At 40.3% G+C, this 14,597-nt stretch overlaps 1 protein-coding gene across 1 annotated transcript; it reads left to right on the plus strand.

Moving 5' to 3' along the window:
• Positions 1-295: 295 nt before the first annotated feature.
• Positions 296-12,124, plus strand: LOC117457051 (uncharacterized). Its single transcript, XM_071205173.1, has 20 exons — positions 296-388; positions 1,009-1,247; positions 2,004-2,152; positions 2,440-2,565; positions 2,651-2,824; positions 2,907-3,072; positions 3,245-3,378; positions 3,473-3,629; positions 4,175-4,278; positions 4,744-4,805; positions 5,434-5,553; positions 6,102-6,349; positions 6,490-6,638; positions 6,781-6,906; positions 7,407-7,568; positions 7,648-7,759; positions 7,868-7,995; positions 8,208-8,364; positions 8,626-8,729; positions 12,114-12,124. Exons 1-20 carry the CDS (start codon positions 296-298, stop codon positions 12,122-12,124), a joined length of 2,721 nt encoding a protein of 906 aa, XP_071061274.1.
• Positions 12,125-14,597: the final 2,473 nt, after the last annotated feature.

Consider the following 14,597-nt stretch of genomic DNA (forward strand, 5'->3'; position numbering starts at 1 on the left):
GTTCAGATCATTATTGGCGCAAACATGTCACATGACCAACATTTTTCACGTCATTTCTTTCTTTTCTCATTTTGCTGTCCTTGGCTGCCTGAAAACCCCTCCCTAATTCCATGGTACTGTATGAGGCTTCCCTTGGATTTGCAAGTGGTATGAGTCACAATGACCATTTAAAAGGCTTCTCATTAACCAGATCTTCCATCTCCATGTGTTTAAACTGGACCACATACAATTCAAGTAGGTTTAAGTCTGTGAACTGCATGTCATGTTGCTTTCTTGTTTTGTCTTGGTCCTACTTATGCCCGGTTCTTGTTTTACGGCACCCACATTTATGCCGAGGCAAGAGAGCTCTCCTTCTGCAGAACCACAGGTTGACTTGAAGCTGGCCACAGTAAGTGCATCATTGCATGAGTTGCATTACAGACGTTTGAGAATGGACTGCATGTGACTTAATCTCTTTTACAAAGGCATTTCTATTGAAGGAAGAAAATTGCAACAATTCATACTCGTCTGTGTGTGGGGTGCTGAGATAGTGGTTGTATTTATTTCATTTTTGTGTGGGTGGGGGCAGAGGTAAGTAACTGCCTTTCCCTCTGAGTTCTTTGCGATGTTAAATTGCATGTTTTAGCACATTGTTTCAGCATTTTCCTTTTCGCTAATTATCTCTGTAGAGGGAATCGTACGGAAAAACCATCGGCATGTGATTCAATTTCCAATATTGCTTGCAAACAAGTTATTCCGTTTATTATGGCAGAGGATATACATTGTTATGAGACAGATGAAATAATCTATGTTGCTGTAAATCTGATCACCGAAGGGTGCAGATTTAAAAGTTTATGTAAAAGTTATAAATGAACCTAATGTCAATTGGATGGATGCAAAGTATGACAATAAGGTTTAATCCTCTGTTGCATGCTGCAAGTAAATAATCAACCAAGGGAATACAAACATATACCTTGGCATTCATTTAGATGTGCAGGATTTGTAATTTCAAATGTTCTGATACTCTAGGAATACCTCGAGCACTACTACAATCTGCAAGAAGAGCCGATGGGGCGCACAAAGCGGAGCCGGCCCTTCTTCACCTCCAAGGTGAAAGACATGCAGATATTCTTTGGGCTAAATGCAACAGGCGTGCTGAACTCAGACACCCTGGAGATAATGAGGAGCCCTCGATGTGGGGTTCCAGATGTGGAGGAGTACAGCCACCTCCAGGGAACACGATGGAACAAGAACATCCTCACCTACAGGTATCTGTGCAGATTTGAATGATTGCTCACAATCAAGATGCTATCAACCCGTTTACTTGAGTTGAATTCCAGTCTGAAATATATCTCTGTTAATGAAATATGAAGGCATGTCTGACCAGGACCGAACTGGCCAAATAACAGTGTGGAGTGCAAATCCTGCCAATACCTGAGACACGTTTAGAGGCAACAGGCAATACAAACCTTTGGCAGAAATAGGGTTTGGGATTTATTCTACTGAGAGTTATTATGGGCTTGTTACAATGCCAAGGTCACCAGACATGCTTGCAATTATATGACACTGTCTGGAAAGTGCCTGTTCATTTTTTGAGACACAATAGATGTATTTTGAAAAATAAACTAAAACAGGATATATAGCACGTAAAGATTTTGTGAAACTTTACGTAGTACAGGTTCTATGTAGCGAAACGGTTTCTCTGCATTTCACCCATCCTAGAGTTAGGAGCAGTGGGCTGCCATTATGTACGGTGCCCGGGGAGCCGTGTAGGGAACGGTGCCTTGCTCAGGGACACCTCAGTAGCACTTGGTCTTTCCGGGACTTGAACTGGTGACCTTCCAGTTGCCAAGCCAAGTCCCTATGGACTTCGCCACCACCGCCCCGGAGTTTTGTGACTCAAAAAAGTATTAAAAGTTGTTGTAAGGTTGTTATATCATCTGATTTGTTAGATTGATTTATGGAGACACTCATCCTTGATCGTTATGTTCATAAAAAAATGAGATGACTTGTTGCTGTTGCAGAATTGGCAGGTACACCAGAGATTTGCATCGCAACACTGTGGACTCTCTGGTTGAGTCAGCTTTCAGCGTTTGGGCCAGCGCCAGCAGTCTGACGTTTGTCAGGTCGCACACCCGCAACGCTGACATCATGGTGGAGTTTGTGACCTATGGTGGGTTTGCTTTCTGCTTCACACAGGACAGGTATCGATTAAAGTGCATTTAACAACTTGAGTCACAGAATGACATTGGGCAGTTTTCAGCGTGTAAAAGACAATCTCATGGATTTGAACAAAACTGTGCTTCTGTAGTTTAACTTCCAACCAAGACAGCGTCATCCGACACATGTCTGCTGAACTCGATTCATTTGGACGATGTAAACAGAGGCCTGTAATTTTCTTTTCTCAATGTGTTCTCTGTGGGTTTCTCTTTCATGTCTGGCCTTGAACATCTCATGAAGAACATGGTGATTTGTATCCATTTGACGGACCCAGAGGCACACTGGCTCATGCTTTCGGGCCAGGGCCTGGCGTTGGAGGGGACACACACTTTGATGATGCTGAGTATTGGACAGCAGGAGAGACAGGTACTGAGCTCAATCACACTGGTACTCCACTATGATACTTAAAGATTGAAATAAGTTAATAGCCTTTCTTGTTGTGTTGTTGCAGGTATGAATCTGTTGGTGGTAGCAGCTCATGAATTTGGACATGCTTTGGGCCTGAAGCACTCCAGAAATCCTGATTCATTGATGTACCCGACCTACAGAGCCTCCCGTTCAGCCAACCTTTTATCCATAGAGGATGTAGTAAATATCAACGCACTTTACAGTAAACAATTTATATGTCTGTATCATACTAGGTAAAGTCAGGTTGTGAAGCCAGAGCGTTGTTTAATCAAGTGGAATCTGGTGTGTGTTAGGTCCAGTTAGAGGGAACCCAAATGACTTTTCGAGGTTGGGTAGGAGTTCTCAGAATAACCCCTGGCTGTCGGGGTCGCTGCTCCCTCAGCTCATGCAGAACAAATGTGCTTCAGACACGACATTTGACGCGGTGTCCACTGTTGGGGATGCCACCTTCTTTTTTAGAGATAGGTACTGTATGTTGATTGTTCTCTCTCATCTTGTCTTTACAAGTATCTACAGTATATTTCCTCTTCATTAAAAGCATAAATGTCTGTCTCTGAATCTCATAGTGTTTATTTACAACCAACTACTGAATTGCGTCTTCTTTTTTGTGATGTTTTAAAAAATGTTTTCCCACAAGATACCTCTGGATTAAACACAATGAGCACGATGACATCAAAGAAGGTCTCATCACCAACTTTATGCCAAAGATTGAAACCAGCATCGATGCAGCCTTCTGGGTGCCTCGCAGATCTGCTGCTTACCTTATTCATGGTAACCAACTTGAATAATTCAGTGCATAGAGCTAAACAATTTCACCTTTCATTCATCCAAATAAAACATCTTTGCCTTTCTTTGTTTGGAACAGAGTCCATGTTCTGGACAGTGAAAGGCTCTCTTGTGAGGGGAAAGCCTCGGGCACTAAGCCACTTTGGGTTTCCAGCCTGGGTCCAGGACGTTGACGCAGCAGTCCACATAGTGAAAACTGGACGCACCCTTTTCTTTATGCATGATATTTATTGGAGGTAAGGCAAGCAAAGAGTTTGGGTAAACTATCTCATGTTCTGATGTTGTGTTTCCTGTTTTATTTTAAAGGTCAACCAAGAGGACATGGTTGCTTCACTTTTTTACAAACACATGGTCATCATGAGTTCACCAGTGCTTGTGACTCAAGTTGGAACCAATGATAGTGTTTTGTTCACTTGAAGGACCATTTCTACCACTACTTTAATATTACTAAAAATCTTATATCATACATTGGCTAAAACAACATAACGACATGCATGTAGGGAGGCTGTGGCTCACTGGGTTGGTGGGCAAGACACTTCACCCCAAATTGATCTTATGGGGATTGCCCACAGCATCGAGTGTATGCAAGTCGCCTTGGATAAAAGCGTCTAACAAGTGACTCAGACTCAGATCTGACTTTAAGATTGAGTTTGCCTCACACAGAGAACTAACAGCTCATTTTGGAGTCATGAACACATGTTTTTTCTCAGCTTTGAAAGAGGGATAGATGAGCGTGAGTCATGACTTCTGACGAACGTTGTTTATATCGTGTCTTTTTCAGTTACAATGAAAACCGAAGGGTTATGGATTTTGGTTACCCAAAGTACATCAGCGAGGACTTTCCTGGAGTCAACACAACAATAGACGCAGCTGTCTACAAAGAGGGTGAGCCATTATACATATGACTCATTGTATCATATGATGGAAATGTTACTATATGACCAGAAGGCAAACTGAGTGATGTTCTGATTGGAAAGGGGAGTAATTGTCTAGAGTTAGTGTATTTCTGTCTGTAGCCTGAGTGGACTTTTGCATGGTGTAATGTTTTTGGCAGCGCAGGGATGCTAATTAACATGCAACATCAGCTGAGGGTAGTTAAGCTTTTACAGAACATGTGGTTCCCCTCTGTGATTTAAACTGTATCATTTAACCACTTTACCACTTACTGCCTTCATTTAATCTACTATCATTTCAACTGTGAGCAAAAGTGGATATTTAAGTTCAGAAAGATGCTCAACATCATTATTATCGACAACAAACAGCAACAACATTCCAGAAAACGTAAAATGATATAGGACAAATATGTGAATTACTAAGTAAGCATCGTAAACATTTGTTTCCTCATCTCAGGTTTTATCTACTTCTTTGACGGACCACAAGTCTACAAATACGACTACGCCCAGAAACGAGTTGTCGGAATTGAGAAAGCAAATTCCTGGCTTGGATGTTGAAATACTTTGAAACCATGAACGCGCTGCAAGGAAATTACCTGAAAAGACCTTGAGTAAATGAAAAATAGAGAATAAAAAAAACACTGTTTTTGGTCGTATTTTGACAAAATAAAATAAATAAAAACCTGATATAACCTGTGTGTGGTTTGTATGTATCCCACGGTAAAATGCCTCCAGCATCAGAATGTATGATTGTTTCTTTAAATCCTTTTGATCAGATCTGCACATCACTGTGGTGGAGACTGATATTATAAGTGTAAATTAGGTATGCCTCACTAACGCCTGCAGGTTTTGACTTGACTGAAAAGAAGCTACAGAAGTCACAAATAACATGTTCGGCTTCTGGTTTATCTACGACAAAACACACTGTGCTCACACGTATTTCCCCATTACAGACAGAAAGCCTAGACACATTATGGAGACATTTCATTGGGAGGTTTTAACCACAAAACCTCCAGAAAACTGGGGCAGGTAGACCCAGCTGTATAACTAGCAGGATTGTGAGCTTTTGTGCCATGTGATTGCCCAACAACCCCAAGAATACACCCATATAAAAAAGTGAAGCCTTGTAGAAACGTGCATTTAAAACATGGACTTGTTCTGGATGTGGATACCTGTTTTGGGCTCTCTGATTTTTGCAGAAATCTTGTGGAGTCTACCGATCGATCGGGATCAGTGGCCGAGGCCTCAGGATGTGGAGCTGGCTGAGGTTTGTGGCAGACGACACATATCACCATTTCTGCCCCAATGAAATTGTATTTCCTTATTAAATGAAATGATGACATGTGAACATTGTTGTGCAGAATTGCTTAGGTTGAACTATTCAAACTGAAGCACTGTTTTGATACAATGCTGTATTTAAATGTTTTTAGTGTCCATTTGATTTGCCTGCTTACATTAAAAAGTGGTTGCTTCAACTTTCTTGATTGATTGATGATTTTTTAATCTGGATCAAATGATTTTCACATTATAAATGCTTGTTAGGGAACTGTAAATGTTGTTTAAAAAAGGCAAACTACTTTCATGACACAAGTCACTCAAACTAATTATCTAACTGTCAATGCATGTTGAAGCACTTCCTGGTTTTGTGCCTCTAAAGAAAAGGGCAACCTTTAAACTCACATCAAAAAGACATTGTTAAATCGAACACTGTACCATACCAGAGAGAAAACTGCAGCGCGAACGTAATTTACAGATATATTTAATATATCTCGTCTGAGACCTAAGCCTCCAGATCTGAACTTTTTTCAACAACAGGGCTACCTCAGGCGGTTTTACAGCCTGAACCCCAGAGGCAGAGTTTCAAGAAGGAGGATCAGGTCCACGTATGCCATGGAGGAGAAGATCATAGAAATGCAACACTTTTTTGGTTTGAGAGAGACGGGTGGTCTGAATCCTCACACTCTGAATGTGATGAAGAAGCCCCGGTGTGGTGTTCCAGATGTGGAAAACTTCAGCTTTTACCCTAGAAAGCCTACATGGAAGAATCACACCATCACATACATGTGAGATGTTTGTTTTTTTACTGGAATATGATACAATACGCATTTTATTGTTGATTTGTTTTCAGATTTCATTTTACCAAGTGACTATAAGCAGCTGCGGATTTAGTTTCATGTTTGTGTGTCTGTCTGTGGAACTGAAGGATATCCACATACACTCCGGACATGAAGAGAGAGGATGTGGAAAAGTCCTTTCGCTCAGCGCTAAAGTTATGGAGTGATGCAGCACCGCTGAAGTTCATCAAAGTCAATCATGGCAAAGCTGATATAGTCTTCAGCTTCGCATGCAAAAGTAAAACTGAAAACCACTTCTGAAGACTACTTATGTTGGTTAAAACTGAGTTTAAATGATTGTAAATTAAAATACCGCAAAAGAAAGAGAGGAAAAAAGCACATGAGATTGAAGTCGTGACAAAGTGTCTTTTCTGTTGCAGCTCATGGAGATTTCTTTCCCTTTGATGGACCCCGGGGTGTGCTGGCTCATGCCTTTCAGCCAGGAGAGGGGATAGGAGGAGACGTGCACTTTGATGAGGACGAAACTTGGACGGCGCGGAGGCAAGGTTTGTCAATATGTAACCCAAGATATGTTTCGCTTCTCATTGAGGATAATCAACATTCTTTAAAAAGAAAATAAGAACATACAGAAGTATACTCAAGTACTGTATTTAAGTTCACAAGACAGGTTACAAGTACTTGATTATAGTATTTCCTTGTTATTCTATGTAAACTAAAATGTATAAATATTGCATATAATAGCTTAAACATAAGGTTGGGTGTATTGTTAGACCACTAATTCAGTATCAAAGGTATCTCTCTATGCATCGTCTATTACTACAATTATAAATGAATCAATACATAAAAGTATCCAATATATCATATGACACAACTATAGGGGCCATTTACATCGTGATGATTACTTTTGGTGCTTTGAGTTCATTTTCCTAACAGCACTTTTACTAACTGTAAGTACAATTATGACTGCAGGATATTTACTTTTTTTATTTGAGTATTTCTACTTTTCCATTCAATTCTAAAGGACTTGTCTGTCCCTGGGTTTCAGGTTACAGCCTGTTTGCAGTTGCAGCTCATGAGCTCGGCCACTTGCTGGGTTTGACTCACTCAAAAGACCCCTCTGCTATCATGTACCCCAACTACAGAATTCAGAGCAGTACGCAGTATTCTCTGTCCAAAGACGATGAGCTTGGGATCCAAGCGCTGTACGGTGAGGAGCAAATAAAATTGCGGAGTGATAATTTGCACAAAATATCATATTTAATAGATTATTTTTAAATGTTTCTTAGGAAAACCAAAAGGAAAAGTGGCAACAGAACCAGCCCCTGAAAAATGTGGCCCCCATTTTTCTTATGATGCAGCAGTTATGATTGGAAAAGAGATTGTTTTCTTTAAGGACAGGTACAAAATATACAATATATGTTCTATTATTTGCTTGCAAAAGAGCTTTACATGTTTAAACATCAATTAAGTCTGCTTATTGTTTCAACATAGTTACATGTGGATGAGAACAACGCAGAAAACGTATTGGAGTCGCCTGACAGAAAGCCACAGCAGCACATATTTACCCAGCATCAGTTCTCACGTGGATGCCGCTTATGACATCCCTGCCAAAGGCGTGGCATACATATTCACTGGTATGGTAATGGACAGTCTATCTCTTAGGCCTTGTCAGCATGACATGGCTATATTTCCAGTGGAGGAAACACAGTTCGCTCAAATTACACCCTTGTGCAACTTAAGTGTTGCAGTTCATGCAAGAGGCTCGTTAAGTTTGGCAGCGCTTTGTGGTATGTTGCTGTTTTTCATAGTGTCCTAAAAATGAAGTGACACGGCTGTGTTTTTCCAGGTCATAAGTATTGGGTGGTTCGACAGCTTAAGATGAAAAGTCACGCCCGCTCCATCCATGAGTACGGCTTCTCCTCCAGAGTCAAGCAGGTTGACGCTGCCGTGCATGTCAGCGAATATGGGAAAACTGTCTTCTTCATTGGAGAGTTTTATTACAGGTAATCCATTTTTTATTATGGCGATTTGCTTCCTAATGCAACATTATGTATCTCTCACCCTAGGACTGTACATATATAGCCAAATCAAAGGCAGTATATCCGATTGTATTACAATTATTAACATGCCAGCCAATTGATCAGATGGAAGTTTACATTAATTAAAGCTTCCCTAACCCTAACCCTAACCGCTTCAATTGTATTCACCACACACATGATTGATGATGAAGCAACAGTCAATGCATCTGTTTGATCAAACTTCAGGTACGATGAGCTCAAGAGAAGGATGGACCCCGGCTTCCCCCGACTGATCCAAAAAGACTGGCCTGGAATTCCTAAAAGGGTCGACGCTGCCTTTAAGTTAGAAGGTAAACAAAAAGGAAACATGGGCAAGGTTTATGGTCATGAACTTTGTATAATGTGGACCTGAGCAACAAATAGAACACGGCTGAAATAGAACTTGTAATTTCTTGTTTGCACCGTGTCTAGGTGGTGGGTGGGGTTCACCCAACCCAGTCTCACGGCATTTCGTGTTCACCAACACGATTTTTAATCTATTGATTCGTGTTCACCATCACGATTTGCCCCTTGTTTTCGTGTTGCACAGCACGATTTTAAAAGCAATGTATTTCTACTGGTAACGTGTTTCGTGCCTGCAGGCTGCAGCACGTCTTTTTCTCCGGTCGGGTCGTGGAAGACTGGAAGCTGTGTGGTTCATAAAAACATGTTCTTACTCAATATCAAGCCACAATTATTGCTTTTATTTTAAATCGTATAATTTCGGACTTTTGTTGCCGTCTGTGAGGAAAATAAATGGGGCTCAGAGCCTCAGGATACTGAAATCTGTATTTTTAAATATTTATTTCCTTCTAATTTGTTATTCTTTTCAAAATAACACACTGTTATTTACTCACCAATAACACACACTTATCCTTGCTTTTATTTATTGGTTTAATTCCATAATCTCGGGCTTTTTTGGTGTCCGTCAGGAACTGAATTTCAAAATAAAAATAACCGGAAACAGACGTAGGCCTATAAGGGACATTTCGAACATCATTGCGATTGTCAACATTTCTGAGTTTAGGATGGCCGAAGACACTACACTACCCATAATCCCCAGCTATCGTTTAGGACTACAGTCCTTAGCAGAGCGTCAAACAGCTGTGTGAAATGGAACGAAACCACGCCAGATTATCCAAAACTGGAATCGAACACCCCTCCAGAACTACACATGCTGGCTATTGTGTTTCGCAAAATGTTCTATGGGACGTCTCTAATGAACGTTTTCGTTTTTCCCACAATTAGAAGTTGCCAGTATTAAACACATTGGTGTTATCAAATGTAAAACATATAATTAATAAATGGGTGAAAATCACTTGTGTCCATAATGCGCAGCATTAATATATACCCACATGACAGCTCATTGCTACTTTGTAATTCTACTCCACTACAATTCAGAGGTTAACCTGGTATTTTTACTCCACTGCATTTATTTGAGTTACTTTGCAGATTCTGATTAATTATGTGAAATATATAAACAACCCTTAAATCAGACTTTAGTTACACCTGAGTAAAATTCAGGTAAGGTGATTGTCAAGTGCCAACAATCAGGAGAGATATTTGATAGTTGGTGCTTGAGAAGACTAAACATGTATCTGCAATTGACATTAATGGAAACGAGTAATAAAGTATATTCATTACTCGTTATTCTCTACTAATAGTTCATTAAAGACTGTATATTATGGCTATTTTGCACATCCCTTTCAAGATTTGCAAAGGTTTATTGACATATCATACACAACTACGGTGTAGTTATGCAATGAATGAAAAACTTGGGTCACAGGTTCCTCAACAGTGCATTACAAGACATCTATCAATATGTGTGTACCACCACCATTAAACTGTCATATTCTGCACATTTCTTATTCTATCTACATACATAAGAGTATAATTAATGTGAAGATCAGTTAAAATAAGTGCTTCAACATAGTTAACATTGCAGGAAAGCAATATATTAGACGTTAATTACTTTGTCAGGCTTAATATTTAATATTTAATGTTTAAATAAAGGTTAATCCGTGTTTCTGTTTTGCACCTCCTCCTATTAATATCTGTGTACATCCTGCACTAAACTGTTTTATTGTAGAGATCACTTATAGTATCTTCTTGATTTTTTATATTCTATATTTCTATATTTATACTTTCCCCCTATGAAAGTATGTACTCTTAATATTTTTTTAATCAAATATAACATAAAAACAATAATTCAATTAAAACTGCGGTCGCACTTCTGCGCGCAGTGATGAGCGGGCCCTCGCGTCCGTGCGCCTGTCGGGGAGGGTTGCTGGTCCCCTCCCCAGTCCTCCGAAATTAGCCGTCTGTCATCCCTCTAAATGGTTTACCTGACTTTGCGTTCCTTTGTTTCTGACCAGGACATCTTAGGCATGTGCGCCAGTTGTGTTGGTACCATTCTTCCTGCTTCAACCAGGTAGCGATATGTCGTTTGTTGATCCTAGAGGACTTAAACACATCATGTCAACAATTAGGGATTATTGGACTGTGCAGCTATATCTTTATGGATCTTTAATTAACTGTCTACACCACAACAATAGATCAAACCACCACAGGGAGTCGAACCCCGTCTCAAATGAGAGTCCATACCAGTGGTTCTTTGCTTTTTGTTGTTGCCTAAACTTTAACAACAAGCAAAACCTGCAATACATCTGTTTTGTGGTCAATGCCACCAAATTAAGTTATACATTTTGAAAATGAAATATATGCCTGAAGATGTAATCTTTCAATATTTATCTTACTGTACTGCAGGGGGGTATACTGCGAAGCAGGATTTTCGCTTAGCCGGCTAAATTCAGGGAAAACTCCGGCTTTCCGGTCATCCGAAGCTGGTTCTCTTTTTAGCAGGCTAGATCTCCATGGTAATATATGCTAAGCAGCTAACCTGGTCGGGACCAGGTTAGGTTGCAGGCTAAGAGCTCAACTCAGTGAAAGCACCGCCTGCTGACCAATCAGAGCTCAGTGTGCGGAGTTTAAAGCGATCAAGTCATATTACAGGAGAAAGGAAATACAGAAAAACTGCCGTCGCAGGAAAGACGGCCGGTGTTCCGGTTTAACTGGTTCCCCGATCAACTGGTTGACAGATGTGGAGGCGTGGCCTTCGACAGAGATACACATTTCGATCGCTTCTTCTGTCGTTTACATAAATCTTTTGGTATATTTGGCTGGATAGGAACACTTTGATGCACATTCAGTACCAGTGTGTGAGGTTGTAGTTACGATGGCGATATCCGGACGCGAACAGCGAGGACTACAAAAAGAAAAACGAGTTGACATGGGCATGTCTGTTCAAAACATTGCGAGCTCCAATAAATCATTTAAACCAGCTATTGTTGGCAGACTTATTACTGAATATCGTTCTTAATGTGATACCAAGTCCATCTGAGACCCGTGTACACCTTCAGACAGCCTCCAAGTGAAGCACACGTTGTTTACTCACAGTTTGAAAGCAGCGTGGAGAAGTCTTCAACTGTGTTAAGCTGTGATCCGCTCGAATAAATCCTTAAAACCAGCTATTGTTGCCCGAATTATCACTGAATATCGTTCCTAATGTGATACCAAGTCCATCTGAGACATGTGTACACCTTCAGACAGCCTCCCAGTGAAGCGTACGTTGTTTACTCAGAGTTTGAAAGCAGCGTGGAGAAGTTTTCAGCTGTGTTAAACTGTGATCCTCTCAGGTAAACTGTGATTCGCTCAGGGGAAATGGGATCCGCCCAGATTAAACTGTGTTACATCTTCTGTGGCTATCTACCAGCGATCATGTTTAATATGAAAGACACACACATACATCCCTTATAAAAACGCCATTCTGCAGCACTCATCCAGATAAGATGTGACTGTTAACTCGTTTTGCAAAGACAGCAGCAGAAATGTCATTGCTGCATGTGCAGGGATATTTAGACTTTAAAATGCTGATGGGTCATTAATCTTGGTCTCGGCAAACAATATTAGGAATCCTCTATTCAAACTACATAATATTCAGTGTCCATCGACATGAAAATAACAAAAAAGTTCATGCTGGACTCAAACCCGAGTCCCAACAGCAAAAGTCACTCCAGCCCTGCGCGTTATGAGTGCGCCACGGATCAACACGAAGTATTGAACCTTTTAGATCACACTTGTTAAAAAGTTCCAGAAAAATGCAACCCGACCATCATTTATAATGTGAGCAAATGTATGTACACTTTAAGCCATATAATATACATATTATAATATAGTATACTGACTGAGGTCTGTATCAAGCCTCATTAAGACCCACCGTGATCAGATATTCTAGTTTATCAGCCTGCGAGCCCACATTATGTTGTGATAAGTGTTAGTTTTACATATAAGTGTGTTCTAGTGCACACATTAAGTTCCAATATGCAAATCAGGCCATGTGTTTCGTGATATTTGCCATGCAACATTATGCTGTACAATATAATATAATATGACATTATGCTCACAATATAGACATTTTTTAAACGCTAACTTTCTAAATAGGCCTCCATTTCCTTTTGCTCTGTCTGCTAATGCAGTAGCTGATCGGATGTAAACCTGGACCAAAGCTGTTGCGCTAGAAACAGAATGCAATTTACAAAAAGGTTTATATTCTAGCAATACTGGCTGTCTTTTCTGTCTTGCGAAAGACTCACCAAAATAAAAATACTTAACAGCATAGGCATCATGTCCCCTATTGTGTGCTAAGGGCTAATCTTACATATTGCAACTATAATAACAGTGGCCAAATTCATGTTCTAATGTGCAATGCAAGCTTTGCTTCTGTAGCCTATAGTAGACTTACTCATTAGTGTGACAGAAGGAAAGACAACAACAATGATAGCAATCAATAATTAATGAATTTGAAAAATATTAAAATTTAATGAAAAATCAAGATCAGGATTACAATTATTAACTTCATTAATTATTTAAACGTGGTGCCGACTGACCTGTTCTTTACACGTGGTCTCTATGGTTACCCTAGTCTACAGGGATAGCACTTTTTAGTGTATATTCCTGTTTCCCACTTTTTTAGGAGAGTGCATTGGTGCATTTACGTAGTCACGTTGTGCCTCTTCACTTTTAAACTTTTAAAAAGAAACATTATTGACTGATAGTATCAGCTTTATTTGGCAAGTATGTATACAATTACAAGGAACATGGCCTTCTGTCCTGTTGGGATCCAAACCACACAGTGATGGATGTACTGAGAACAGACTGGATTATTGCAGAGTAATAATAATACATTATATTTGTATAGCGGGTTTCTCCAACTCAAATACGATTTACAGTATGAGGGAGGGTAGACAAACAAGGATAGGCAAACAAATGAATATAGTAAAATAAAATAAACCGAAAAGGCAGTCAAGAGGAAGTTAATTGAGAGGGGGGGGCTTATGGGTAGACAGAGTAGAGAGTACGGATCAGCAGCTCCTGAGGCAGGTATACTCTGGGCTGGTGCAGGAAGTGTTCTGCCATCAAGACTTGCAGGATGGGCAGAAATACTCATCCTCTGTGGGGGAGGACAGTCCCACGCACCCTATGTGGTACCACATATTGCAGGTGGTGCACTCAATCTGACAGGGAAAAAGAGAAATACTTTAGAATACTGTCAAACATTTTGTCAGGTTCACATCACTCATCCTGATTAGGATGTAAAATTAAGCCGTTTTAATTTCCTTAGACATTATTTATTTACATAGTATGGCAATGGGTGTCATATATAGGGTTACAATCTTAGCTGTGGTCCTTTCTGTTTGGAGTCTGTGTTGGTATGTTCCTTCAGCTGCTCCAGTGCCCACCGAAAGTGCAAAGACATGCAAGTTAGGTGAATTCAACTATACATTTGCAATAGCTGTGTGATAGTGAGTGTTCACCCAGTGATGTTGAGGTAACCTATCCAAGGTGCATCCCAGTCTTCCAGCAGAAGGACATGAATTTCTCTACATACCCACGTATCGATGTCCCCTTCAGCCCCCGAGCTGAGCTCCCCACAAGCCCTACAGAGCTGGGATAGGTCATCTGCAAAAAAGAAGATAATGTAGTTTAATGGCAATATAGACACATTCAAGTTTACCTGGTAGAGTTCTGTATACCTGAATTTGTCACCAGCGACATTGACATGTCCAGCCGCAACATGGCCACACCCTTCTGGTCAACAGCGTAGTCGATATTTTGGCCAG

The sequence above is a fragment of the Pseudochaenichthys georgianus genome, chromosome 13 (assembly GCF_902827115.2).
Source record: "Pseudochaenichthys georgianus chromosome 13, fPseGeo1.2, whole genome shotgun sequence".
Taxonomy (NCBI): Eukaryota; Metazoa; Chordata; class Actinopteri; order Perciformes; family Channichthyidae; genus Pseudochaenichthys; species Pseudochaenichthys georgianus.

Coding starts and splice junctions, on each gene's coding strand:
- LOC117457051 (XM_071205173.1), top strand. CDS start 296: ATGCCCGGTTCTTGTTTTACGGCACCCACATTTATGCCGAGGCAAGAG. Junction 2,566..2,650: donor TTGGACAGCAGGAGAGACAG/GTACTGAGCTCA, acceptor GTGTTGTTGCAG/GTATGAATCTGTTGGTGGTA. Junction 6,907..7,406: donor TTGGACGGCGCGGAGGCAAG/GTTTGTCAATAT, acceptor CCTGGGTTTCAG/GTTACAGCCTGTTTGCAGTT.